We start from the raw sequence: 27,875 nt of genomic DNA on the forward strand, positions 1-27,875 counted from the left end.
TTGAAGAAGGAAAGTTTCCTTAACCACACAGAAAATAAGAGCAGGCTGGGCGTGGTGGCTCACGCCTGTAATCCTAGCACTTTGGGAGGCCGAGGCGGGCAGACTGCTTAAGTTCAGGAGTTCGAGACCACCCTGGGCAACATGGTGAATCCCCGTCTCTACTAAAAATAGAAAAAATTAGCCAGGGTGGTGGTGCGCACCTGTAGTCCCAGCTGCTGGGTAGGCTGAGGCAGGAGAATCGCTTGAACCCGGGAGAGAGAGGTTGCAGTGAGCCGAGATCGCTGCAACTCCAGCCTGGGCAACACAGCGAGACTCTGTCTCAAAAAAAAAAAAAGAAAAGAAGAAGAGCAAAAGGATCTCTGCATAGTTTTATTTTTTCTTTCTTTTATTTCTTTGTGTGTGTGTATGTGAGAGAGAGAAATAGGAGAAATAGGGTCTTGCTCTGTTGCCCAGGCTGGAGTGCAGTGGTGCGATTACAACTCACTGCAGGCTTGACCTCCTAGGGTCAAGCGATCCTCCCACCTCACCCTCCCAAGTAGCCGGGACTACGGGCACTGGCCACCATGCCCAGCCAATTTTTTATTATTTGTAGAGACAGGGTCTCCCTACATAGCCCAGGCTGGTCTCCAACTCCCCCACTCAAGTGATCCTGTCGCCTCTCAAAGTGCTGGGATTACAGATGTGAGCCACCATGCCTACCCTGTTCGTTTTTTAAACAGGGATCACCCACAGATGCTGAGAACTTTCCAGTCAAAGCCCAACAGGGAGCCCCACTCATCATCTCCCCGGGCCGGACGTCTCCACATGGCTCAGCGGCTTGCCAGGGAGCAGCACAGCATGTCTCTTCCACATGAAAAGACCCAGGCACAGGAGGGAGGCTGGCTCTTGCGACCAGAATGCTGGTGGGGAACAGATGGTTAAGATATCTTTCCCTCTTAATATCAGTCAGCATCCCTCTCCCCAGGTGGCCAGAAGGCCCAGCCCCGGGGAGCTTGTGGTGGTGGTGGTGTCTTCCAGTGTGGGGCAAGGTGGCTTCCCACCTCAAAAAATTTCCAGATCAGATTTTAAAAGCTCTTAAGAGACAAAGTAGTGATTCAACAATTAAGGGCAGGCAATGATTCCTAAGGAGAAGCCTTCTCTACAACAGCACAGCCAAGTTCGACAGGCACAAAGAAATATCTGTAGTGACAAGAGAGGGTGCTGAATTCAGTGGTGCCCATCAGCATGTGGGGCCGGCCACCGCCCCTGCCTCTATAGAAGGTAAGTCCATTTTCTCTCGTCTGTATGACAGAAAAGGGAGGCTGTCACCCCAATATCTCCCACTCCAAGGGCCTACGCGGCGCACCTCTCAACCTTTCCTTTCAGGGGCTGAAAGGTTGTCCTCTTCCTCTCCCCGACTCGGCCCCGATCCCCTTCTGCTCGGCACCTGTCTCCCCACTACTCGGTCCCCCTTAAACCTCTTCTCCCCAGCCCTCTCCCGGCTCGACCTCTCTTTCTTTGACCCCCCCGCCCCTTTTTACTCCCCGCTTGACCCCTTTCCCCTCAGCTCGCTGCCGCCCAGTCCTGGATACCTTGAGGGTCACGTCGCACAGCTTGCCCTGCCGCCGTATCTCCTCCATGACGCCGTAGCCGCGACTAGGCAACTCGGACACCGAGAAGTGCACCAGATCCTCCAGCTCCTCCGCGCCGTCCTCCACCATCTTCCCCGGCCGCCGCAACTGCGCAGGCCTCGCCGGCCGGCTAGATACTAACCAGGGCGGGGCGATCTCGCACGCCGACAGCGGCTCGGAGCGCGGAGCAGCAATCAGACGGGCCTCTGCGGCCGCCGTAGTTGAAACTCCTCGGCGCCGGAAGCCCCGCCGCCCCGCTTCCTGGTTCACGTGCGACCTTCGTTGTCTCTCTACCTCGAACTTGGCTTCGCGCATGCATCTGCCGAAGTCTTTCTAGATCAATCGGCCCCATCTCTCGTCTTCCCGATTCGGCCATGACCTCACCCGTATCCTCGACGTAGGACCTCGGACTTCATTTCCGCCACCCCGACACTTCCGGAATCCCCGGAAGCGACCCGTTGCCATGGCGACTGTGTACACAGCCTGGCAGCCCCGCGTGGGGAGTGCAGGTGGCTTCGGTTGTGGCCTTCGCGTCCCGGGAGCGTCGCTGCCTGGTGAACGGTGAGCAGGGGCTGCGCGCCGGTGGGAGTGGGGAGACGGGAGAAGGGTGTGCGCCCGGACTGCTGATGGTGGCTGGGGTCCAAACACCGCTCTATCTGGGGGTTCCCAGCTGGATCGCTCATCTCCGAAACCCAGGCGAAGGAGGGCGCGACATCGCGGGAGTCCTTTCAGCCTGGCCTCAGCTTACGGTCTTCGGAGCTAATGTTCATTGGTCCCACAAAGGGGTCCCACGTCGCGCCCAGGACACGGAGGCCGTGAGGCAGGGAGCCAGAGGTCGTCTGGACTCTTCTGCACTAGTCGGTTTTCGTACTAGAGGGGGCTTTGGGATCACCAGTCGCAGCCCTTCGCGTTACAGATGAGGAAACCTCTCCAGAGAGGGACCGGAATGGGTTCAAACCCCACTGCCGCCCAGGCTCCACGCGGGGGTCTGGCACATTGGGTGAGAAAAAGGAGAAAGGCTAGTTTTGCCTGCGTCCTAGTCTTGTTCAGCCAAGGCCAGGTGCAGTTGGACTCAGTGTTTTGGATTCGGGTGTTGCTGCTGCCGCTTCGGATAGCTATGAGGGTTCCCCCATGACGGCCCCTCATCTAGACGGGAGCACTGGAAGACAGGGACCCACCTGGTGCCTACCACCCCAACCACCAAAAGCTCCCTTTCCTCTTGTCCAGTCTTCATGGGTGCTTGTTGACAATTCTGTTAATTCCCACTAAAGACAAATGAGGAAACCTTGAGCGTCTTAACACAGAAGTCTCTTGGTGACCATTCAGAGACTTGCTTTATTATACCAGAAATATCAAAGGGTGGTTCCCCAAGGAGAGACATTCCCCACGAGGTCCTGAGGGAGAAAGGGAGGGGTCCGGGTGCCGTGGCTCACGCCTGTAATCCTAACCCTTTGGAAGGCTGAGGTGAGCGGTTTGCTTGAGCTCAGGAGTTCAAGACCAGCCTGGGCAACACGGGGAAACCCTGTTTCTAGGAAAAATACAAAAATTATCCGGGCGTGGTGGTGCACGCCTGTAGTCCTAGCTACTTGGGGGACTGAGGTGGGAGGTTCGCTTGAACCCAGGAGGTGGAGGCTATGGTGAGCCGAGATTGTTTCACTGCACTCCAGCCTAGGTGAAAGAGTGAGACCCTGTCTCAAAAAAAAAAAAAAGGTGGGGTGAAGTGCTGGACGTGGAATTTTGCACCTGGAAACCAAGTGTCCTCCTGGAAGGGCTGTGGGCTTGGGTTGGAGTTGTCATGGAAGGGGAGTGACATCATATGCCCCTTGGGACTCTCTCAGTAGTGACTGAAGATAGATCCACAGATGAAGATTCAGCTGCCCTCTGACTTCCAGCCATTACCATCACCACCTACCGCCATTTCCTGAACACCTACTCTGTGCTGGGCTCTGCCCTGGACATTGTGAGGGGATTCCAAAGAGATAAAAAGCACAATCCTTGCCTTCAAGCAGCTTGTAATTTAATTTGGGAACTGAAACCCACTCAAATGAAGCGACGTAAGAATGGTAACAAGCAGTATTTCAGTAAGTGCAAGGTGGCATGGGGTCTCCAGATGTTTGGGTGTTAAGGGCTGCTGAGTAGCAGGCTCACAAGACAGGTGTGCAAAGGAAGACTTATTGCAAGTGGATATGGCTCCTGGCCTGCTTGGAGCCATGGTGTCAGCATGGGAAGGGCCTTGGGAAGCATACATGGGGTGACTGCATGTGCATGTGCATGTTGGCAAATATCGGGGCAGAGAAGGGCCAGGCTCTGGAGGGAGAGCTTTTGCTTATTTGTTTTGTTTTGTTGAGACAGTCTCATGCTATTGTCCAGGCTGGAGAGCAGTGTTGTGCCATCACTACTTAAGTGATCCTCCTGCCTCAGCCTCCTGAATAACTGGGACCACACGCATGCACCACCACACTTGGCAGATTTTAAAAATTTTTTGTAGAGACGAGGTCTTGCTGTATTGCCCAAACTGGTTTCTATTTCCTGGCCTCAAGCAGTCCTCCTACATTGGCCTCCCAAAGTGCTAGGATTACAGGCGTGAGCCACCATGCCCAGCTGAGGTTGATGCTCTGAACTGGCCTGTGCTACTCTTGTGCAGGGACTTCAGGGAGGGAGGCCCAGGCATCTGCTCCCAGAGCTCCCCTGCTTCTTCATGGTCCCTTTCGGAGCATACCCTGGATGGCATCTGAATTTCCCTGGGCAGGAGAATGGGCCCTTGGATGTGAAGAGTGGTTCCCCAGGCTTTAGAAATTGAGTGTGAGGCTGAGGTGGGTGGATTGCTTGAACCCAGGAGTTTGAGACCGCCCGGGACAACATGTTGAAACCCCATCACTACAAAAATGCAAAACATTAGCCGGGTGTGGTGACGCACACCTGTCCTCCCAGCTACTCTGGAGGTTGAGGTTGAGGTGGGAGGATTCCTTGAGCCTGGGAGACAGGGTGCAGTGAGCTGAAATCACACCAGTGCACTCCAGCCTGAGTGCACTGTCTCAGACAGAGTGAGACTGTCTGAAATAAATGTCTCGAAAATAATAAATAAATAAAATCGGAAATAACTTTTGTCAGGTAATACCCATTGGACCTCTCTTAGATAATTTTATATAAAATGTTACCATTATTTAATGTATTTTTTTAAAAAGCAAGATAATCTAATTAAAACAAGTCCCTGTTATACATGAGGGGTTTTATGGTTAGCGTCTTAAAAGTTACTTAGATTTTGGATTTTTTTTTTTTTTTTTTTTTGAGACTGAGTCTTGCTCTGTCACCCAGGCTGGCGTGCAGTGGCATGACATTGGCTCAGTGCAACCTCCACCTTCCAGATTCAAGCAATTCTCCTGTCTCAGCCTCCAGAGTAGCTGAGATTACAGGCGCCCACCACCACATCCGGCTAATTTTTGTTTTTTGTTTTTTTTTTAGTGGAAACAGGGTTTCGTCATGTTGGCCAGGCTGGTCTTGAACTCCTAACCTCAGGTAATCTGCCATCCTCAGCCTCCCAAAGTGCTGGGATTACAGGCAAGAGCCACTGCACTTGGCCCAAGTTAGTTTGTTTTTTTTGTTTTGTTTTGTTTTTTTGAGGCATGGTCTCACTGTATCACCTAGGCTGGAGTGCAGTGGTATGATCAAAGCTAACTGCAGCCTCAACTTCCCCNTTTGAGACTGAGTCTTGCTCTGTCACCCAGGCTGGCGTGCAGTGGCATGACATTGGCTCAGTGCAACCTCCACCTTCCAGATTCAAGCAATTCTCCTGTCTCAGCCTCCAGAGTAGCTGAGATTACAGGCGCCCACCACCACATCCGGCTAATTTTGTTTTTTGTTTTTTTTTTAGTGGAAACAGGGTTTCGTCATGTTGGCCAGGCTGGTCTTGAACTCCTAACCTCAGGTAATCTGCCATCCTCAGCCTCCCAAAGTGCTGGGATTACAGGCAAGAGCCACTGCACTTGGCCCAAGTTAGTTTGTTTTTTTTGTTTTGTTTTGTTTTTTTGAGGCATGGTCTCACTGTATCACCTAGGCTGGAGTGCAGTGGTATGATCAAAGCTAACTGCAGCCTCAACTTCCCCGGGCTCAAGTGATCCTCCCACCTCAGCCTCCTGAGTAGCTGAGACTATAGGCATGCACCCCATGCCTGGCTAATTTATTTATTTTATTTATTTATTCATTTATTTATTTTTTGGAGATGGAGTCCCTCTCTGTTGCCTAGGCTGGAGTGCAATCATGCGATCTCAGCTCACTGCATCCTCCACCTCCCGGGTTCAAGCGATTCTCCTGCCTTAGCCTTCTGAGTAGCTGGGATTATAGGCGTCTGCCACCACGACTGGGTAATTTTTGTATTTTTAGTAGAGATGGCATTTCACCATGTTGGCCAGGCTGGTCTTGAACTCCTGACCTCAGGGAATCCACCCGGCTCGGCCTCCCAAAGAGCTGGGATTACAGGCGTGAGTCACCGCACCTGGCTGCCTGGCTAATTTTTGTATTCTTTGTAGAGATGGGTTTTTGCCATGTTGCCCAGGCTGATTTCAAAATTCCTGGCATCGAGGGATCTGCCCACCTTGGCCTCCCAAAGTGCTAGGATTATGGTGTGAGCCATTGCGCCCAGCCAAAAGTTAGTATTTTAAAAGCCAAGCCATGCGCCTGTAGTCAGCTACTTGGAAGGTTGAGATGGGAGAATCACTTGAGCTCAGAAGTTAAAGGCTAGCCTAGGCAACATAAAGAAACCCTTATCTCCAAAAATAAAACAATGAAATAAATGTTAATTTAAAAAAAAATATTGAACATCAGCTGGGTATGCCTGTAATTTCAGCACTTTGGAAGTCCAAGATGGGAGGATCACTTGAGGCTAGGAGTTCAAGACCAGCCTAGGCAACATAGTAAGACACCATCTTACAAAAAAAATGTAAGAGAACTAGCCAAGCACAGTGGTACGCACCTGTAGTCCCAGCTACTGGGGAGGCTGAGGCAGGAGGATCACTTGAGCCCAGGATGTCAAGGCTGCATTGAGCCATGATAGCACCACTGCATTCCAACCTGGGTGACAGGGTGAGACTCTGTCTCAAAAAAAGAGAAAAAAGTATGTATATATGTCCTATGTCTTCCTTTATTTATACTACTATGTATATGTGCACACGGATATACACACACACTGAAAGAAAATGATGAGAATATAGTTAGGTTTTAGGAGAGCAAGAGGAGGCAGGGGACTGTCTGTGATATTTTTTCTTAATATAGTAAGAGAAGAAAGAATATTTGATTATGGACCAAATATACTTCTAGGGCATCTATTTCTGATCTAGTTAGTCTCTTGGAGAAGAGGATGCTGTATCTGAAGCAAGATAAGTTAATGAAAAGAAAATTAGTTTTAATGTATTTCATAGTAAGTATTTCAGAAGAAAATATAATAAAAGAAGGAAAGCATAAGTGGACTCATCATCTTAGATGCAGAACATTTCTAGAAATGACATCTAAGATTAGGACACTAAAGGAAGCATTCTTTTTACTTTGTATTTCGGTTTCTCTGGGGTCATTGGTGGAAAATGGCAAAGCAGTCTGTGAAGCAGAAAGTGCCTGTATTTGTTGAGTAGTGTCTTGTGGGTAGAACACTGAAATGCTGAGGGGTGAAAACTGGCTTTCAGGGAGAGAGGGAAAAATGGACTGCTTGTCACTCTTTTCTGATCTTCTTAATGAATGACCCCTCTTCTCTACTTGTTATTTGATAATGACTATTCAAAATTTCATTGTTCCCTTCTTTTTAGCTAGAATGGGTACTAGGAAAAAAGTTCACGCATTTGTCCGTGTCAAACCCACCGATGACTTTGCTCATGAAATGATCAGATACGGAGATGACAAAAGAGTAAGTGCAATGTGTTTGCCTTCACCTGACTGGGCCTCTCTGTCCCACCTTGCTATAGTGTGACCGTATTTCCAAACAACCTTTGAAGGACCAAGATAGAATTGGACAGGGTCCAATGGACTCTAGAGTCCATCAAGTCCAAACCACCCCCTCACAACGCTGCTAATGAGGAAATTAATAAAATCCCCTCTTTGTCTTTTAATAATTTTACCTTTAATAAATTAATGAGTTTACCCTCATATCTGACACAGAAAAATTGACATTTGTTCACATTCATAAAGCTTTCTAGTGATTGATCTGTCATTGTATGATCTCCCAAGGGGTGCAATAAGAATATCTTGAGTTCATTACTGTTTAGCTTATCAAAACATCTGGAGAAATACTTATCAAGAGAAGTGGAAAGATATATCCGTCCCTATATCCTCACCCTGAGAATGCTTCTGAAGGCTTAGGACAGCGTGAGAGTGTTAGATGTTTTCATTCAGCAAACGATTATGGGCCTACTCTGGGCAGCATTGAAACATTCTTCAAAGGAAAAATTAAAGGGCAAACTGCCCAAGCCTCATAGATCCTAGCGGTCAGAAAAGAGCTCACATGCAACGCTTTCAAATGTGTCCTGCTGGACGTGGTTTTCAATGAACACAGAAGCACAGAGCATTTAATGTGTGAATGCACCAAGTCTTTCTTTCTTTCTTTCTTTCTTTCTTTTTTTTTTTTTTTGAGACAGAATCCTATTCTGTTGCCCAGGCTGGAGTGCAGTGGCACAATCTCGGCTCACTGCAACCTCCGCCTCCCAGGTTCAAGTGATCCTTCTGCCTCAGCCCCGCTAGTAGCTGGGATTACAGGCACGTGCCACCATGCCCAGCTAATGTTTGTATTTTTAGTAGAGATGGGGTTTCACCGTGTTGGTCAGGCTGGTCTCGAACTCCTGACCTCAGGTGATCCACCTGCTGTGGCCTCCCAAAGTGCTGGGATTACAGGCGTGAGCCACCGTGTCCGGCCAAGTCTGTCTTTCTTGATCTTAATTTTTCTCTCTGTAGCCAGGTATAGCTTCTGCATTAGGGCAGTCAGTGTAAGATTTCAGCAAGAGTCTTTACATCAGAAGTTCTCATCAAGAAGATTGGAATCTACCATTGACCTTACCCAGTATGTCCCTAAGCCAGCTACTACCACAATGGCTTACTATGAAGGGGCATGCATCTAATAATCTGCTGATGGCACCCTCAATTTACTCTTAATTCCAATGTCTGAGAAGTCCATAGCCTTCTCTGTGGCTTCCATTTCATTATCACTCACTTTGGCTCATAGCGTCTGTGTGGAAGTAGGTGTTCACCATAATGCAGAGCTGAGGGAGGCCTCACTGCCAGCAACCAGAGCAATGGGGCTGGAGTCCAGGCCTCTGTCGCCAGGCTCACTATTCCCTCTGGCATAATTCAAGGCCTCCCTATGCTTATGGAATCTATGTAAAACTTGTTTAATAAGAACATGATAAATTTGACCTCATATCATAGGTGGAGAAACCAAGACAGACAGCACCCTATGAACTAGGGTTAGAGGTGCTAAAACTAGGAAGTGCTCCAGTCTCCTGATCTTTCCACCTCCCTGCAGGAGCTCTCTTCTCCCATCCCAAAGAATTCATCTGGAATATCAGCCCCTACGTGGGAGTCCCTGTTCATCCTACAGTTCACTTCCTCTGTTCCCTCCAAATTAGGCCTCAGCTATCAGTGATTTTTTTAATACCCGTTTTTGAACAAATAACATTTTTTCTTTCTCACTCTTTTTTCCTAGAGCATCGATATTCACTTAAAAAAAGACATTCGGAGAGGAGTTGTCAATAACCAACAGACAGACTGGTCATTCAAGTTGGATGGAGTTCTTCACGATGCCTCCCAGGACTTGGTTTATGAGACAGTTGCAAAGGATGTGGTTTCTCAGGCCCTCAATGGCTATAATGGTAACTTAATTAATTAACTGTTGTCTTATGTAAGAACCTGAGGAGTAAGAGATGCAAATATTTTGTGGTGAATAAAATAAAACCTCACTTACTATCATTTGTATGCTTATTTGTCTGTCTCCATGTTCTTACGTTGCAAAACTTACTGTTTGCTTGTTGACATTGTGGGCATGGCTTGATCCAATGTCCTGGGATTCTACCTTCATAGGAAAATTAAAAGACTGTAGCTGTCTATAGGTCACAGGGGTTCAATTATTATCCTGTTTCAAATCTCTCAAATATTAGTTTTGAAGATGCGTCTTTATGAAGAATTTGATGGAGTCCAAACATTTGTCTCTCGGCTTCCTGCAAGGAGCTATTTTCATTATTCTACCAACACAATTAATGTACAGTTGATATTCTAGTATAGGAATATATAAAAGAATATATCACAGTTTGTAGACTTTGCCATCTGGTGGCTGCTGAGTAGGATGTTCCCTGTTTTGCAAGTTTAGGTTTTATATTTAAAAGTGCATTGAGTGTAGATGCTGTAATTTATACTGAATGTGATACTTAGATGTGGTCCCCAGGCTTAAGGAGGTCTCTTTTGGTTTTCATGATGCTCTGAAGGGATTGTGACCTTGAGGAGGTGAAGACAGAGGAACTAAGGCCCAGGGAGATGAATAGTCTTGAGCAGAGGTGCTGTGGAACCACAGATGGGCTCTGAGTTGCAGCTGAAGTGACTCCTTCCCATTCATCTGTGCTGGGTTAATAGATAACCATTTCTGGCTCCAACTCAGATGCTGAATCAGGGTCCCTTGTGTAAAACCTGCTACCAGTCCCAAGAACTAGAGCATCTATGTGACAAAAGCAAAAAATTTCCACAGCCCAGCATTGCCTGGGCAGATCTGCCATGTAAATGCCCATGGGCAGTCTGTGGGATGGGGTCTGGCTCAGGCTGCCTATGCTAAGGGGAAGAACAGATAGGAACTTAAGCTCAGGGTGACTGCATGGTTTGCGTTCCGGAGCCTGGTGGTGATGGTAGACCTAAAGGATGTTGAGAAGTACAATGAAAGTCTTCCCAGGGTGGGCAGTGGGCCAGATCAGGGCCTGCTCTTGGTGGTACATTTCTGGAATTGACATGGAACCAACTAGGAGCTCTGTTTGATCTTGCAGGAATTTGTAGTCTACAAAGAATTCTCACCTTTGACAGAAAATGCCCTTTCCACTCCATCTCTTCCTGGAGATTTTGAAAGCCCCTCTTTGCCTCTGTGGGGAAGTTGATACCTCCTGCCAACCCTGAGACCCTGGCAGTTCATAGCTGTGCTAGAGAAGAGTTGGAGTCTAATGCTCCTATCTCCCTCCTCATCTTTTTAGGAAAAGTTCCAGTTCCTCTGTACCCTGAGATTCCCTGTCCTTCTCAGAAGCCCTAGGGCCGGATCATCTCTTGGTGGAGGGAACAGCAAAGCATTGTGGGGACCACAGATTCAGGGCAGATGTCCTTGTTTTGACCACTTTTGTCCCTGCTCCCCTGCCCACCCATCCTCTTCCATGGTGGAATTCCTGGTGTTCTTGGTTGCTCCCACTGGCCATCTTCATGCGAAGGGGCCTGGCTGGCACCAGGCATGCTGGGGGAGGGGAGAGTATCCTTGGAGCTATTTTCCTGGATGTCACCGTGTTTTGAAATATTTGCAGGCACCATCATGTGTTATGGGCAGACGGGAGCTGGCAAGACATACACCATGACGGGGGCAACTGAGAATTACAAGCACCGGGGGATCCTCCCTCGTGCCCTGCAGCAGGTAGAGAGTGGGCCCAAGGGTGGGATGCCACACAGGTTCCCTCTCTCTGCCATAGATGTTACTGACCCCAGGCCAGCTACTAGAGACAGTGGGGACCAGGCCTCGAAGGAGTTGCAGTGAGTACTGGTACTGGAGAAAACATACACAGGGCTCTGGAGTCAGTAGACTCAGGGGCCTCAGGAAACCAGGAGGTTGGGTGTCGGACTCGGACCCATACCCGCACTGAGCCTGTTTCCTCATTTGGGAAGGGGGGAGTCAGGCATGCTAATCAGCCTCTTGCTGCTCCAATGGTCTGTGATCCTGTAATTAAGGATTTGGAGGTCCTAATCATTCTCCTTCCTGGTTTTAATGAGGCGCATATGGACCCTTGCAGAGCTTCCTTACTGGCCTACTCTGGCTTTTTTCACCACCACAGCCCCTGAAAGATCAAAAGCAAGAAGCAGGGCATGACCTGAGCTTTCAGGACTGTGTCAGCCCTGGGGGTCTCAGTAGCATAACTGAAGATAGGACAGAAGGGCCTTCCTTTGGGCCCCACTAGCCTGGGTTCTGTAAGGACCCTCTGGTTGGAGGTAGGAGGCAAAAGACTTTCCCCGAAAGCATCTTGGCGGCTTTACAGCCCTGTCCTATAACACTTTTGCAGCCCAGTCCTATAAGAAGTGTAGACATTCCTCTAGTATGTGAACCATCCATGCTCCTGCTTTTGGAGCAATATCCTTAATATCCCACTGTCAAAGCTTTAGTATCTCAGCATCTTAGACTTTAGTAATCTAGCCCAATGCCTCTAATAGAAATATACTGTAAGTCACATGCAAATTTGAGTTTTCCAGTAACCACATTTAAAAAAGTAAAAATAAACAGATGAAATTAATTGTAATGATATATTTTATTTAACTAAATATATTTAAAATATTTCTGCATGTAATCAATATAAACTTATTGAGAGAGTTTACATTCTTTTTCTCATACTAAGTCTTTGAAATCCAGTACATATTTTATACTTGGAGCACATTTCAGTTTAGGCATAAATATGATCAGAAATGCTTGATCTGTATTTAGATTTCATGAAATGTTGAAAAAGTAGATTTACATACCCAAGTTGTTCCAGACATACTTAAAATTTACCAATAACTGAATTGCATCAGTTTTTAAATCTAAATGTAATTAAAATGACATAAAATTTAAAATTCAGTTCATTTGTACTAGCCACATTTTAGGTACTCAGCAGCCACCTGTAACTTACGTCTACCATTTTGAACAGCACAGGTGTAAATTCTTAGAGGAAGGCAGGACCTCAGGAATTATCCCTTCCTTGATAAGCACTGGGGAGGGAATTAGGAGTTGAGAAGGCTAAGTTCTGGCTTTACTTCTACCCTTACTAGCTGAGTGACCATAGACAAATTATTTTATTTATTTATTTATTTATTTATTTATTTATTTTTGAGATGGAGTGTCTGTCACCCAGGCTGGAGTGCAGTGGCAGTGTAAGTGGCACGATCTCAGTGCAGTGCAGTGCAGTGTAAGTGGCAAGATCTCAGCTCACTGCAAGCTCCGTGTCCTGGGTTCAAAAGATTCTCCTGCCTCAGCCTCCTGTGTAGCTGGGACTACAGGCGCACACCACCATGCCCAGCTAACTTTTATAATTTTAGTAGAGATGGGGTTTCACCATGTTGGCCAGGATGGGCTCGATCTCCTGACCTTGTGATCTGCCCACCTCCACCTCCTAAAGTGCTGGGCTTACAGGTATGAGCCACTGCACCCGGCCGACAAATAATTTTATTTCATGGTGCCTTCCACAAATAGGTATTGTCCCTGCACTGCCTCAATCACAGAGATTTATAAGCAGATGGAATTAAATAGATTCGAAAGAGGCACATAAATGATGAGACTCTATAAAATAAGAAATCCTCACTCCAGAGTCCTTTCCACTCATTATGCTTCTACTTCTTGAGATGGTTCAAGTGTTAGCCAATCTGATGTCAAGCCTCAAAAAAACTATAGGATGATACTAAATATCACCCAATTCCTTTAGGACAAGAATAGTTCTGTATGTCTTGATGTTCCCTTCTGAGGTAAGAAGCCCCCCTTATGCTAGCTGACTGTTGGAGTTCTGCTCTTGTCTGTCATCTAGGTTTTCAGGATGATCGAAGAACGCCCCACACATGCCATCACTGTGCGTGTTTCCTACTTGGAAATCTATAATGAGAGCCTGTTTGATCTCCTGTCCACTCTGCCCTATGTTGGACCGTCAATCACACCAATGACCATCGTGGAAAACCCTCAAGGAGTCTTCATTAAGGGCTTGTCAGTTCACCTCACAAGTCAGGAGGAGGATGCATTCAGCCTCCTTTTTGAGGTGAGATAATAAAACCTGAGAGTTCATTTCCTTGTCTCCCTCCCTCCCACACTCCTTCTCAGCTTTTCTTTTTCTTTGTTCTTTTCTTTTCTTTTTTTGAGACAGGATCTTGGTTTGTCTCCAAGTCTGGAGTATACTGGTGTGAACATGGCTCACTGCAGCCTCGACCTCCTGGGCTCAAGTGATCCTCCTGCCTGAGCCTCCCAAGTAGCTGGGACCACAGGCGCATGCTACCATGCCCACTTAATTTTTTTTTTTTTTTGTAGAGACAAGGTCTCGCCATGTTGCCCAGGCTAGTCTTGAACTCCTGGGCTCAAGCAATCTTCCCGCCTCAGCCTCTTGAAGTGCAGGAATTACAGGCAAGCTACTGTGTCCAGCTAGTTTTTTACTTACTTTGATTATCAGAATGGAAATTAACATATGCACATTTAGCATGTTCAGATAGTGCTGAAAAAAAAAATAGGAACAAAAAAGAATTTTATTTCCTCTTCCTTTCCTGTTACATAAATAAAAAGACAAAGAATAAAATGATTCATGCATAATATGTTTTTTACATAAGGCAACAATAATGTATATTTTAGCTCATTTCTTTCCAGTCTTTTTTCCTGTGCAGTTTTTTCTTTACATAGTTGAAATGATTCTTATGTCCCTTTTTTCAGTTAATGTTAAATTATGAGCTCTTGTATGGAAAAAAATAAGGCCAGGTGTGGTGGCTGATGCCTGTAATGCTAGCACTTTGGGAGGCTGAGGTGGATGGATCACCTGCAATCAGGAGTTTGAGACCAGCCTGGCCAACATAGTGAAACCCCGTCTCTACTGCAAATACAAAAATGAGTTGGACGTGGTGATGCGCACCTGTAGTCCCAACTACTCGGGAGGCTTAAGCAGGAGAATAGCTTGAACCTGGGAGGCGGGGGTTGCAGTGAGCAGAGATTGCGCCACTGCACTCCAACCTGGGGACAGAGGGAGACTCCATCTCAAAAAAAAAAAAAAAAAATTAGCTGGGAGTGGTGGTGTGCACCTGTAATCCCAGCTACTCGGGGGCTGAGGCAGGAGAATCACTTGAACCTGGGAGGCAGAGGTCACAGTGAGCTGAGATTGTGCCATTGCACTCCAGCCTGGGCAACAGAGCAAGACTCCATCTCAAAAAAATAAAATAAAATAAAAGCTTTTAGAAACCAGTCAAATGCACTGCTACAGTGGCTCACGCCTGTAATTCCAGGACTTTGGGAGGCCAAGGCAGGTGGATCACTTGAGCTCATGGGTTTGAGACCAGCCTGGGCAACACAGTGAAACCCCATCTCTACCAAAAATACAAAAATTAGTCAGGCATGGTGGCGCATGCCTGTGGTCCCAGCTGCTTGGGAGGCTGAGGTGGGAGGACCACTTGAGCCCAGGAGGTAGAGGTTTCAGTAAACCGAGATCATGCCACTGCACTCCAGCCTGGGTAATAGAGCAACACTGTCTCAAAAACAAGAAATCAGTCAAGTGTATGTTATTCTTTTAGAAGTCATATAGGCTAGGAACTCTTTATTTTTTTATGTGAGTTCTTGCTATATTGCCCAGGCAATGGGCATCTGTGCAATGGCTACTCACAGGCATGATCATAGCGCCTTCTCACAGCATAGCAACTTACTTCCTCAATGTCAATAGCTGGATCTTTTTTAAAGGCCGGGAGCGGTGTCTCACACCTGTAATCCCAGCACTTTGGGAGCCCGAGGCAGGTGGATCACAAGGTCAGTAGATAGAGACCATCCTGGCTAACACAGTTAAACCCCGTCTGTACTAAAAATACAAAAAGTTAGCCGGGTATGTTGGTGGGTGCCTGTAGTCCCAGCTACTTGGAAGGCTGAGGCAGGAGAATGGCACGAACCTGGGAGGCGGAGCTTGCAGTGAGCCGAGATCACACCGCTGCACTCCAGCCTGGGGGACAGAGCGAGACCCCGTCTCAAAGAAAAAAAAAAAAAAAGGAGGTCAGAAAGACAGGGCAAGGCTGGGCATGGTGTCTCACGCCTATAATCCCAGAACTTTGGGAGGCCAGGGCAGGCAGATCACTGGAAGTCAGAAGTTCAAGACCAGCCTGGCCAACATAATGAAACCCCCTCTCTATTAAAAATACAAAAAAAAAAAAAGAAAAAACAGAAAAAAAAAAGACAAGGCAAGAGGGTACTTCAGAAGGGGGACTGAAGCATAAAGGTGAATGACCTGGTGTGGTGGCTCATGCCTGTAATCTTAGTACTTTGGGAGGCTGAGGCAGGAGGATTGCTTGAGCTCAGAAGTTTGAGACCAGCCTGGGTAACACAGTGAAACCCTGTCTCTACAAAAAAATTACAAAAAAAATTAGCCTGGCATGATGGCCTGTACCTGTGGTTTTAGCTACTTGGGAGGCTGAGGTAGGAGGATCACTTGAGCCTGGGAGGCAGAGGTTGCAGTGAGCCAACATCATGCCACTGCACTTTAGCGTGGGCAACAGGGTGAGAATGATCTCAAAAAAAAAAAAAAAGATGAAGTGACCCCTTATATTCTTGGTGAGTGTCACTAGATTTGTAGAACAGGCCTGACCACAGACTATATAGCCTCACTGCTATAAGTTATAGAGGTATGGCCACAGGGGTCTGCTAGGCTTGCTCCACAGCCTCAGGCCTTCCCTCTTCAGCAGGTGTTCTCCTCTCCCCAGGGGGCTGTCCCACACCCTCACTTTGGGGCTTGTTCGTAGCATTTCTCATCAGCATTTAAGGAGACATCAGTCTATCTCTCAAAGACCTTTTTCTCCAAGAACAGCCATTTCCACCACATTCCTTTTTAAGTATATTCTGGTTATAAGGCCTCCTCCTGTAAATTAGAGGTAAGGGCCTACTGTCCCTTTAAAAATACAAATTACTAGGTCAGGCACAGTGGCTCATGCCTGTAATCCCAGCACTTTAGCAGGCCAAGGCGGGCAGATCTCTTGAACTCATGAGTTCCGGACCAGCCTGGGCACATGGTGAAACCATGTCTCTACAAAAAATACAGAACTTAGCCAGGTGTGGTAGTGCAAGCTTGTAGTCCCAGCTACTCAGGAAACCGAGGTGGGAGGATGGCTTGGACCCGGGAGGCAGAGGTTGTGGTGATCCGAGATCGTGCCACCACACTCTAGTATGGGTGACAGACTGAGATGCTCTTTCAAAATAAATAAATAAATAAAATCAAGGAGAACACAAAATAAATAAATAAAATATAAATTATTATTTTAAAGTAATACACGCTCACTAAAAAAAAATACAAAACTGTATAAAAAAGAAAAAAGAACCTATAAATCCCAACCCAGAAGCAATTATTATTAACATCTTAGTAGCAGAATTCTGCTTATTTCTTCTATAAATGCTTTTGCATTCCTTAGATCATGCTATAATATGCTATAATATGATTTTGGATTCTACATTTCTGTTTTTTTGTTTGTTTTTTTAGATGGACTCTGTCGCCCAGGCTTGTGTGCAGTGGCATGATCTCAGCTCACTGCAAGCTCTGCCTCCTGGGTTCACGCCATTCTCCTGCCTCAGCCTCCTGAGTAGCTGGGACTACAGGCGCCCGCCACCTCGCCCGGCTAATTTTTTGTATTTTAGTAGAGATGGGGTTTCACCATGTTAGCCAGGATGGTCTCGATCTCCTGACCTCGTGATCCGCCCGTCTCAGCCTCCCAAAGTGCTGGGATTACGGGCGTGAGCCACTGCGCCTGGCCCCATTTCTCTGTTATTAAAAACTATGTGTCAGCATTTTCCTGGCTGCCCAATATTCCGTTGTACACATAGACCATTCCCAAATTATTGGACATGCAGGTTGATTCTGATTCAATATTCATAGACATTTTTAAGGCTCTTGATTTTTATTGTCACTTTGCTTTTCAGAAAGCTATACCAATTCACACGTTCCCAGCAGCGGGTGAAAGTATAGATGTGGACTCCAATTTGACTCCCTTTCTATTAGTTTATAATAGACGTTTGCCTGGAAGGTCCAGCTGATTGCAGTGATGTGAGACTACTTGTGTAGCTATTGGTATAATCGAAAAATGACGCAAGTGCCTTGTCGTTTTTGTTTTTCAAAATGTTGCCTATGATTCCCTTCCTCTTCAGGGTGAGACCAACAGGATTATAGCCTCCCACACTATGAGCAAAAACTCTTCTAGATCACACTGCATTTTCACCATCTACTTGGAGGTAGGTGCAAGCTCTCTGATCAGCCCAGACGGGGCAGTCAGTTCCCATGGGGCCTGCTCAGTCAGAAACTTCTCCCTGTGACAGTCTAACTTCTGCTTGGATGTTTTGTAGGCCCATTCCCGGACCTTATCAGAGGAAAAGTACATCACTTCCAAAATTAACTTGGTGGATCTGGCAGGCTCAGAGAGGCTGGGGAAGTCTGGGGTAAGTGATGGGGGCTGGAGGTTGCTACTCAATAAGCCACGAGCCCTCTGTCTGGCATAGTGCCCGCACATCTGGGCCATGACTCATTGGATATTTGTGAACACAGTCCTGAGCTAGGCGAAGTAGGACATGTGGGCTTGCTGGAGGGACAGGATTGGCAAAGAGGGAATAGCTATTACCTGGGGGCGGTTCATAGCTCAGAGGATTTTTGTAAACATTAAATGAGATAGTGCCCTCTACATTCTTAGCAAAGTGCCTGGCACTCAGTGCTTAGTAAATATTCTTTGCTGGTATAGCATTTCTCTGTGTGTGTTTTTGTTGTTGTTTTGAGACACAGTCTCACTCTGTCTCCCAGGCTGGGGTACAGTAGCACAAACACAGCTCACTGCAGCCTTGACCTCCTAGGCTCAAATGATCCTCCCACTTCGGTCTCTCAAGTATCTGGGACCACAAGTACGCACCACCATGACCGGATAATTTTTAAATTTTCTTGTAGAGACGGGGTCTTGCTATGTTGCCAAGGCTGAACTTGAACTCCTGGGCTCAAGCGATCCTCCTGCTTTGGTCTCCCAAAGTACTGGGATTACAAGTGTGAGCCACCACACCTGGCTTCTTTGTGAATGAATATGAGTGTTCGCATGAATATTTCAAATAAGTATTTGTATGAGTGTATTAGCACAAGTATTAACAAGAGTATTCAGATGAGAATTTGTATGTGCATTCATGAGTGTTTGTGTGAATATTCATGGGATTCTTTGCTCAAATATCTAGACAAGTATTTTAGTACATATTCATACTAATGTGAATCTTTGAGTGAATGTCCATATGAATATTCATGTAAGCATTCACATTCTCACGAGCGTTCACGTGAGTGTTCAAATGAGTATTTCTGAGTTTTGGTATTACCATTATTAGCCCAAGATGGAATACAGTTGCATGACACTGCGGGAAGACTTTGGTTCTGGGAAGGAGGCGCTGGCCTGACCACAGACTTACAGCGTTTCTCCAGACCAGGAAGGCTGCTGTTCTTAGTGGGGCAGCTGCTTGATTCCATCCAAAGTGGAATTAACTTTTGCTTTCTAGTCTGAGGGCCGAGTCCTGAAAGAAGCCACCTACATCAACAAATCGCTGTCATTCCTGGAGCAGGCCATCATTGCCCTCGGGGACCAGAAGCGGGACCACATCCCCTTTCGGCAGTGCAAGCTCACCCACGCTCTGAAGGACTCGTTAGGTAAGGGGGTACAGTTGCTGCCCAGGGAGGAGGGTCTGTGTCTTTGAGGAGGGACAGGTTTGACACATCTGCCACTGGCGGTAATAGAATTGTTCCCTCCTGGTGGCATGGATTCACCTGCAGCACATTCATAGTGACTTCAGACACCTGGAAAGGCAGAATCAGGCACTGTGCCCAGAACACACCATGCTATTCACTGCTCAGAACCTTCCTTAGGCTTTTTACCTGTACTGGGAATACCTTCTCTTTTCCCCTTGTCCTGAGGGGACAGCTGGCAGAATCCTTCACAGCCTGAAGACTTGGGGCGAGGGCCTCTCTCCCATGGTGTCTTCCCTTCCCTTGCAGCCTCCTAGACAGAGCAGCGGGGGCTGTGTCTTATCATCCTTATGGCCCTAGGCCTTTGTGTTAAGCCTGACAACACAGTCACTAGTGTCTGATTGTTAACTGAGTGCCACCCTGAGCAAAGCTCCGACTCATACCTCCCTCTCCTGTCCCTGCCCCTCCCTGCCCTGTATCATCTCTCCTCTGCTGTTTTCTCCTGGATCCTCTTTTAGGTACATCTAGTGGCCTCTCTTTCTCTCTTCCCCTTACCTCCCAGCCTCACAAATGTATGTGTCCTCTCTGACCCTGTCTCAGTTCAGGCTGCTATAAGAAAATACCATAAGCTGGCCGGGCACGGTGGCTCAAGCCTGTAATCCCAGCACTTTGGGAGGCCGAGACGGGCGGATCACGAGGTCAGGAGATCGAGACCATCCTGGCTAACACGGTGAAACCCCGTCTCTACTAAAAAAAATACAAAAAAACTAGCCGGGCAAGGTGGCGGGCGCCTGTAGTCCCAGTTACTCGGGAGGCTGAGGCAGGAGAATGGCGTAAACCCGGGAGGCGGAGCTTGCAGTGAGCTGAGATCCAGCCACTGCACTCCAGCCCAGGCGACAGAGCGAGACTCCGTCTCAAAAAAAAAAAAGAAAATAACATAAGCTAAGTGGCTTAAACAACAGGCATTTATTTCACATAGTTCTGGAGACTGGAAGGTTCAAGATTCAAGTGCCAGCAGATTCAATGCCTAGTGAGGGCCCTCCTCCTGGCTTGCAGATGGCCACCTTCTTGCGTATCCTCACATGGAAAGAAAGAGAGGGCTCTGGTCTCTTTTCTTATAAGGACACTAACCCCATCGTGGGGGCCCCACCCTCTGACTTCAACTAAACCAAATTACCTCCCCCTCCCCAAGTCCTCACATCCAGATACCATCACATAGGGGTTACGACTTCAACATATGAATTTTGTAAAGACAAAAACATTCAGTCTTGACCAGGTGCAGTGGCTAACACCTGTAATCCCAGCATTTTGGGAGGCTGAGGCAGGAGGATCGCTTGAGGCCAGGAGTTGAAGACCAGCCTGGGCAACATAGCAAGACCTTGTCTCTAAAAACAAAAAAAAATTAGCCAGGTGTGGTGGTGTGCACCTGTGGTCCCAGCTGCTTGGGAGGCTGAGGCAAGAGGATTGCTTCAGCCCAGGAGATTGAGGCTGCAGTGAGCTGTAATCGTGTCATTGCACTACAGCCTGGGTGACATGGTGAGGCCCTGTTTCAAAAAAACAAACAAAAAACATTCAGTGTGTAACAGACCCCATCAACTCCTTTGAGCAGAAAAAACACATGGTTCACAGCCCTTCTGTGTCTTGCTTTCTGCAGGGGGAAACTGCAATATGGTCCTCGTGACAAACATCTATGGAGAAGCTGCCCAGTTAGAAGAAACGGTATGTAAAGACAGTCAATGAAACCAGGTCGGAATCCCCCCTCATGGGTGCCAGGGCAGGGTAAGGCTCCAGGCTGGCTAAGCTGGCACAGTGACTATAGACATTGTCAAGAGTGGAAGGATCCAGGGGTGAGTCTGAGCCACAGTTGCTGAGGGGGCCCAGAGCCAGAATCCACACACCAAGCACTAAACTGTGTGGAGGAAGAGGGCCAGCCAGCAGGCGGGCTCAGCATGGGGGACTGCATGAGGAGGGAGACTGAGAGCCAGCTTTGTGAAGACAAGGACCATGTTTCCTGGGGTGCTGCTCCTGGAATTGGGATCAAGAAGGATCATTGATCACTTGTTCTTTATAATCAGGCATGTTTAAACATCTTGAAAACCCCACAGGGTTCCAGGCTGTGGTTATAAGGCCAGTATGAGCAGATGGTATTAAGCACCTGCCATGTGCACCATGGTAAGGAGGCATAACCTGGTAGAAATTAGTCATAAATGGCCTTGGGCCTCAGCATCCTCAACCCAGAAAGAGAGAGAAGCCATGGTCCTAAGTAATGTGAGTCCCAGAAGGAGCAGACCTTCAGAGGAGGCCAGGATGGGGGTGACGGGGAACTTTTCCTGAAGCTAGAGTAGGGAAAGGTGGGCACTGAGGTGGCTGGGGTTAAAGGCTTGGTGGTAGGATAAGTGGAGGTATTCCTGGCAGAGGTAATAGTGGGACTGAAGATGTGACCCACACCAGGAACATCTGTCTGGTGCGGGGGTTGGGGGCTCTCAGCAAGAAGAAGAAAAGAAATCACAGGGCCTGAATGGGCCCTGGTGGCCCAGCTGAGGCCTTGGCTGTTCTCCTACAGGTGGCTGCAGCTGTCACAGGGTTTGAGTAGGGGAGGGCTGTGGCCAGAGGTGGGATTAGTCAGGGAGATTATCCAAGTGGCAGGACACAGGTGGCCTGGGGAAGGGAGAAGCTTGTGAGAATTAGAGGCAGGAATAAAGGTCTAGCTCAGTGACACAGGTGAGTCCGCACAGCTGAGCACCTCCAGCCTGGGGCTTTCTCAACCTTCCTCTGAAGTGCCACCCATCATACATAAGACAGATTAGGGGCCGGGCACGGTGGCTCACACCTGTAATCCCAGCACTTTGGGAGGCTGAAGCAGGTGGATCACCTGAGGTCAGGAGTTCGAGACCAGCCTGAGCAACATGGTGAAACCTTATCTCTACTAAAAATACAAAAATTAACCGGGCGTGGTGGTGCACGCCTGTGGTCCTAGCTACTCAGGAGGCTGAGGCAGGAGAATCGCTTGAACCTGGGAGGCAGAGGTTGTAGTGAGCCGAGATCGTGCCACTGCACTCCAGCCTTGGTGACAGAGCGAGATGTCTCAAAAAACAAAACAAAACAAAAAAACCCCACAAGAGACAGATTAGAAAAGCTATCATTAGATATTTTACTTTTCAAGTGTGGATGTTTAAGGCAAGCTTCAGTCACCTGGATAATCTACTTAGGTGAAACAGGTTATTTCCAAAGATGCTTCAGGGCAAGACATGCCTGCAGGGTCTCCCAGCTGTGTGCATTAGGGACTGTCCCAGCTTCCAAGGAGAATGCTCCTGTCATATATCCAGCACCCTGGGACTTGGGAGGCAGGGGAGGAGAGATCCAGCTGACGTGCAGGCAGCACCCCCAGAGGAAGACTTCTGGAACTTCTTGGTCTTATGGCATAAAAAGCATGGTTGAGGCCAGGCATGATGGCTCATGCCTGTAATCCCAGCACTTTGGAAGGCTGAGGTGGGCAGATCACTCCTTGAGGTAAGGAGTTTGAGACCAGCCTGGCCAACATGGTGAAACCCCGTGTCTACTAAAAACACAAAAATTAGCAGGGTATGATGGCAGGCGCCTGTAATCCCAGTTACTTGGGAGGCTGAGACAGGAGAATCACTTGAACCCTGGAGGCAGAGGTTGTAGTGAGCAGAGATTGGGCCACTGAACTCCAACCTGGGTGACAGAGCAAGACTCCATCTCAAAAGGAAAAAAACAAAAAACAAAAAACAAAAAAATAAAAAAAAAACAAATGGTTGAACCCCAAGAAGAGCCATAAGAAATGGGCTTCCTGGCTGCCTTGTTAAGAAAGATGCCCTCCAAGACAGTAGAAGCTCCCTGTCTCCCTTTATCCCCACCTCCTGCGATGGTTACAGCTCAGGAAACAACTCTCCTAGTACCCGCCGTCTCCAGGGGCTTGTGCCCATATACCACTTGGGTTCTCTGCCCAGGACCGAACCCAGAGCCCAGAGGAGCTGTTGGAGGAGTCTCAGGGGTTTGGGAGAAAGGTATATTGGGGGTATGAAAGCTAATGATTGTCTTTTCCAAATGTGTTGAAACTTGAAAACTATTCTCATCATGGATTGTGTTGCTTTATGCAGTGACACTGTACATGTGTGCGTGAGTAACCACAGGGATGGGACATGGTCATACTTGCTGCTATACTTGGAGCAGGAGAGTCTGACTTGGCCCTGCACAGAAGCAACACCACCTGTAATCACAGAGACGTCTTCCTGAGGGCTTGCTGTGAACCAGCTCTGTACAGAGCGCATTATATACCTTATCAAGGCAGCTCTCCCTTCACCTTACAGAGAAGTTGTGAGATCTGTCAGTGGTCATGCAGGGGGGTCAGTGGCTGAGCTCTGAGCCACCAGAGTAGACTGCCCAAGGAAGAGCCCTTTCAGTCTTTCCTCTGGGCCACTTAGGGGTCAGCCACTCCTAGCCTGCTTCCTCATTTCAGGATCATTCATTGAGATACAAGATAGCCCAGCATGGCCTGAGGCTAGAATCTCTGGCCTGCCTCCTGAGGCCCCTGGCTGTTTGCCACTGCCAGGGAGGAGCCCTCCATCCCTGAGCTAACATCCAAGCAGTGAGGCATGGGATCTGGGCCTGCTCCCATAGCTGCTCCAAAGGCCTCCAGCCATAATTATCCTTGGCTAGTTCCCCCTCCAGAGAGACTCTGCTGGGACCCTGCAGGCATCCATCACTCTTAGTGTCCCAGGGGCCTGAGAGTCCATTGTGGAGCATGCTTCTATGCAGATATTTATCTTTCCTAGTGGTCTCATTTTACCTATTTTGCAAATATCTCTATTCACAAGCAATGGGCCAAAGACATAGAGGCCAGTCAGCACACATACACATTTTAGACCTCTGCTGAGTTGAATTTTTAGCCTCATTACTGAATACCAAAGGCTAATGAGCATTCTAATGCCTCCCTCCTTTCAGGTTCGACATTTACCACACACCTACCACTTGCTGGCCTTACCTGAGAAACTGATTCCCCAGGCCTATGATTCCTCAAGGCCCTTCTCAGGTCCACTGCCAGTACCACTGAGTCTCCTCCCAGAGCGCCCTGTCATTGTCTCAGTCCACCTGAGATGTTGACCTGGCTCTCGTCTCCCTCACACTTGGGGCCTACTGTCCCTCCATCAGGATGCCCTTATGCCTTCCCCATCACCTGGCAAACTATTCCTCTGACCCCTCCCAGGCCCCACCCAGTCTCTAGGATGGGTTTCCTATCGGTCCTGCTCCCAGCTGTGAAGAGCACAGACTTAGGAGCTGGACTGCCTGAGTTGAATTCCTGTGTGGCCACAGACCAGCTCTGTGGCCGTGGGTGGGTGACTTGACCTCCCTGTGTTTCAGTGTCCTCATGTATAAAACTGGGTTGATGATGCGTCTACTTTATAGGAAGTTGTGAGGATTAAATGAGCAACCATGCCTCTACACTTACTGCAGAGGCCGGCCACAGCAAGCGCCGAGGGAGGGTTGGCCCTATCATAACTTGGCATGAGCTTACCTACTCATTATCTGCCCCTTCTCTCACAGAATGAAGGGCTGAGCAAGCTGAGGCCACTCTGGGAGGTCCAGGCCCCAAATGTTGGATGCAGGGTTAGACATGATAGCCATAAGCCTTGCGGAAGGGAGGCTGAGAGAGCCCAGTACCCCTCCTGTCCTGACATGGCCTCGTGGCTCGGCAGCAGAGAGGTCCCTGAGGGAAGTGTATACAGAGGACAAGGCTGGTAGGGACCTATCCCTGTGCCGGCAGTGAAGCCTTTCAGCTCAAACCTGTGGATGGTGGGGAGGACACTTGGCTGAGGCTGGTGGGCAGAGTCCAGGCTTCATTAACAGATTGATCACGCCCCAGAGCAGCATTTCTCAGCATGTGTAGCTGGAGGCCCCTGCCTCCAAATGCAGCAGAACTACCCATTCCCACCCAGACTGCTGAGTCATTCATCAGGGGGTCTGAGCATCTGCCCTCCGGGGAATGGCTCAGGGGAGTCTTCACAGGGTACAGTTTGAGCAGACGCTGCTCAGGGGCTAGACCTGCACTGGCCACTATGGCAGCCACTGGCCATATGTAGCTATGGAGCACTCAGATGTGGCTAGTCCCAACTGACATATTATGCAAGTGTAAAATGCACACAAGATTTCAAAGACCCAGTACCAAAAAAAGAAGTGTATTAGTCTGTTCTCACACCTGAGACTGGGTACTTTATAAAGAAAAGAGGTTTAATTGACTCATGATTCCACAGGCTGTACAGGAAGCATGGCAGCATCTGCTTTGGGGATGGCCTCGGGGAGCTTTTACTCATGGCGGAAGGCAAAGCAGGAGAAGACGTCTTGCATGACAGGAGCAGGAGGAAGAAAGTGAGGGGCAGGGAGGTGCCACACGTTGAAATGACCAGATCTCATAAGAACTCACTCACTACCATGAGAACAGTACCAAAGGAGAAGTCTGCCCCCATGATCCACTCACCTCCCACCAGGCTCCACCTCCAGCATGGGGATTGTATTTCAACATGAGATTTGGGTGGGGACACAGATCCAAACCATATCAGATGGTAAAATATCTCAATAATTTAAAAATGTTGATTGCATGTTGAAATTATACCATTTTGGGACCAGGTACAGTGGCTCACACCTGTAGCCCCAGCTACTCAGGAGGCTGAGGTGGGAGGATTGCCTGAACCCAGAAGGTTGAGGCTGCAGTGAGCTAACATTGTGCCACTGCACTCCAACCTGGATGACAGAGCAACACCGTGTCTCAAAAGAACAAAACAAAACCCCACAAACAAATCATAATATTTTTGATATCTTGGGTTAAAATTTAAATAAAACATATTAAAATTATTTACATCTGCTTCTTTTTAACTTTTCTTATATGGTACTAGAAAATATAAAATTACTTGTATGGCTTACGTTTGTAGTTTGCATTTGTATCTCTGTTGGACATGGCTGATCTAGACCCTGAAAACTGCGTGAAGGAGGGGAAACACTGGTTTGTGGAAGGGGCAGAGATGTTTCATGTGAAGGAAAACCAGGAGGGCTCAGGAAGGAAGCTGGTTTTCAGCTGAGTCTTGGAGAGAGAGTAGAACGTAGGAAGGCAGACAGCATAGGAGGACAGAAAAGGGTACTCCAGGCAGGGGTCACCTGAGCAGAGGCCTACAGGTAGAAGAGAGTCAGGTCTGTATGAAGAAATAGACCAGTGCGCATCCTCATAGTTTGCCTGACGAGGACCAGGCTGCTGGATGTGCCCTCTGTCACCTTCCTGCTCTTCTTATGGGGACCTCATACCCAAGAACCCTTTTGACCAATGTCCTCCGGGGGAAGGGAACAAACACGGGTTGACAAGGGAGCCTATGGAGCCAGGAAAGGGCAGGCAAGGTCTCTGAGAAGGCCGGTCTCTTGGGGTCTCAGTTTAGTAGTGAGCCATCTGACGTCTACCTGCTCTGTTTTTCAGCTATCTTCTCTGAGATTTGCCAGCAGGATGAAGCTAGTCACCACTGAGCCTGCCATCAATGAAAAGTATGATGCTGAGGTACATCAGGGGTTGTGGGCAGGTGTCCCACTGTGGGGAAAGTGTGTGGGTTTGCTACTTGGGTCACACAAGCGAGGCTTCCCTTCCTGCCTCAACCAAAGATCGCCATGCAGCCCTGGGTCAGCCCCTTTCCACTCCTGGACTGGCCAGAGTCTTCAGAGTCCCTGGAGACCCTTAGGGGCTGTCATGGGGTGAAAGGGCTAGGTCAGGCCACCAACAAGTTCACATTTGAGGCTCCAGGAACTCTGGGTGCTCTAGGCTTCTACATGAGGTTTCCTTAGAGCTAAGGGCTAAAGTGGTGTGGACCGTCTTTCAGAATCACCTGGCTGTGTCACTACAGAATCTCTTTCCTCCCAGAAGACAGAGCTGGCCAATCAGAGGGAGTGCTCAGCATCACCATTAACAAGGGAAATACAAATTAAAACCTCAGTGGAATTCTACCCTCAAATTAGCAAAAAATAGAATGTTTTTGACAACACAAAATGATGACGAGAATGTGGAGAAGTAGAAACTCTTGTCCACTTCTGGTCAAAGTGGAATTGATACAACCACTTTGGGGGGCATTCTGGCAACACCTGGTGTAGTAAAAACACATTTATTGTGAATTTGGCTTTCCTCTAAGATGCTTATGGAATCATAGCTCATGGAGGAAGGAGCATTTGTAAGCCCTAAGCTCAACAAACCAGTTAAACTTTTCAGATTCTAAATCCTGAAGGAAAATGACAGTCCCTGTGGCTCTGTAGAACTAACCCATGGTTTGGAGATTGGGGAGGGAGTGGAGCTTAGAGCAGCGGTTCTCAAATGTGACAAGGCATCAGAATCACCTGATCGGTGTTGAACCACAGGTCACTAGATCCATTCCCAGGGTTTCTGATTCTGCGGGTCTAGGGTGGGGCCTGAAGATTCCGTTTTTTTCTTTCCTTTTTTAAAAATTTTCATCTTAAGGTCAGCTTCTATCCCATTTCTAGTAAGTTCTTTAGGCCCTTTTATGACACTGATGCCTCCTCTCTTGGGGCCACACTTTGAGAACCACTGGCATCCTACTTAAGGCCATGGCGACTGGAT

General features: G+C 48.0%; 2 protein-coding genes across 12 annotated transcripts in view; one reads left to right on the forward strand and one right to left on the reverse strand.

Moving 5' to 3' along the window:
• Positions 1-1,952, reverse strand: part of LOC108517640 (kelch-like protein 18) — a 64,845-nt gene extending 62,893 nt beyond the window's left edge. For both annotated transcript variants that reach the window (XM_017855696.1, XM_017855695.1), the window contains exon 1: positions 1,572-1,952. In XM_017855696.1, the coding sequence (XP_017711185.1) occupies positions 1,572-1,925 (354 nt within the window). In that variant the 5' untranslated portion in view covers positions 1,926-1,952. The remainder of the gene's footprint in view (positions 1-1,571) is intronic.
• KIF9 (kinesin family member 9) overlaps positions 1,819-27,875 on the forward strand; it is a 57,560-nt gene continuing 31,503 nt past the window's right edge. For 3 of the 10 annotated variants that reach the window (XR_001882168.1, XM_017855685.1, XM_017855692.1), the window contains exons 1-10: positions 2,052-2,171; positions 7,407-7,500; positions 9,289-9,454; positions 11,129-11,235; positions 13,364-13,588; positions 17,698-17,781; positions 17,893-17,985; positions 19,069-19,216; positions 20,907-20,971; positions 26,733-26,810. Coding sequence is in view for 9 of the 10 variants with exons in the window: in XM_017855685.1 (XP_017711174.1) it covers positions 2,074-2,171; positions 7,407-7,500; positions 9,289-9,454; positions 11,129-11,235; positions 13,364-13,588; positions 17,698-17,781; positions 17,893-17,985; positions 19,069-19,216; positions 20,907-20,971; positions 26,733-26,810 (1,158 nt within the window). In the remaining variant the exon portion in view is untranslated. Of the gene's footprint in view, positions 2,172-2,280; positions 2,611-3,448; positions 3,692-7,402; positions 7,501-9,288; positions 9,455-11,128; positions 11,236-13,363; positions 13,589-17,697; positions 17,782-17,892; positions 17,986-19,068; positions 19,217-20,906; positions 20,972-26,732; positions 26,811-27,875 lie in introns of all 10 variants that reach the window. The other 7 variants (XM_017855693.1, XM_017855690.1, XM_017855687.1 and 4 more) reach the window with 6 other exon arrangements.

The sequence above is a fragment of the Rhinopithecus bieti genome, unplaced genomic scaffold (genome assembly GCF_001698545.2).
Source record: "Rhinopithecus bieti isolate Rb0 unplaced genomic scaffold, ASM169854v2 scaffold_39746, whole genome shotgun sequence".
In the NCBI taxonomy this organism is placed as follows: Eukaryota; Metazoa; Chordata; class Mammalia; order Primates; family Cercopithecidae; genus Rhinopithecus; species Rhinopithecus bieti.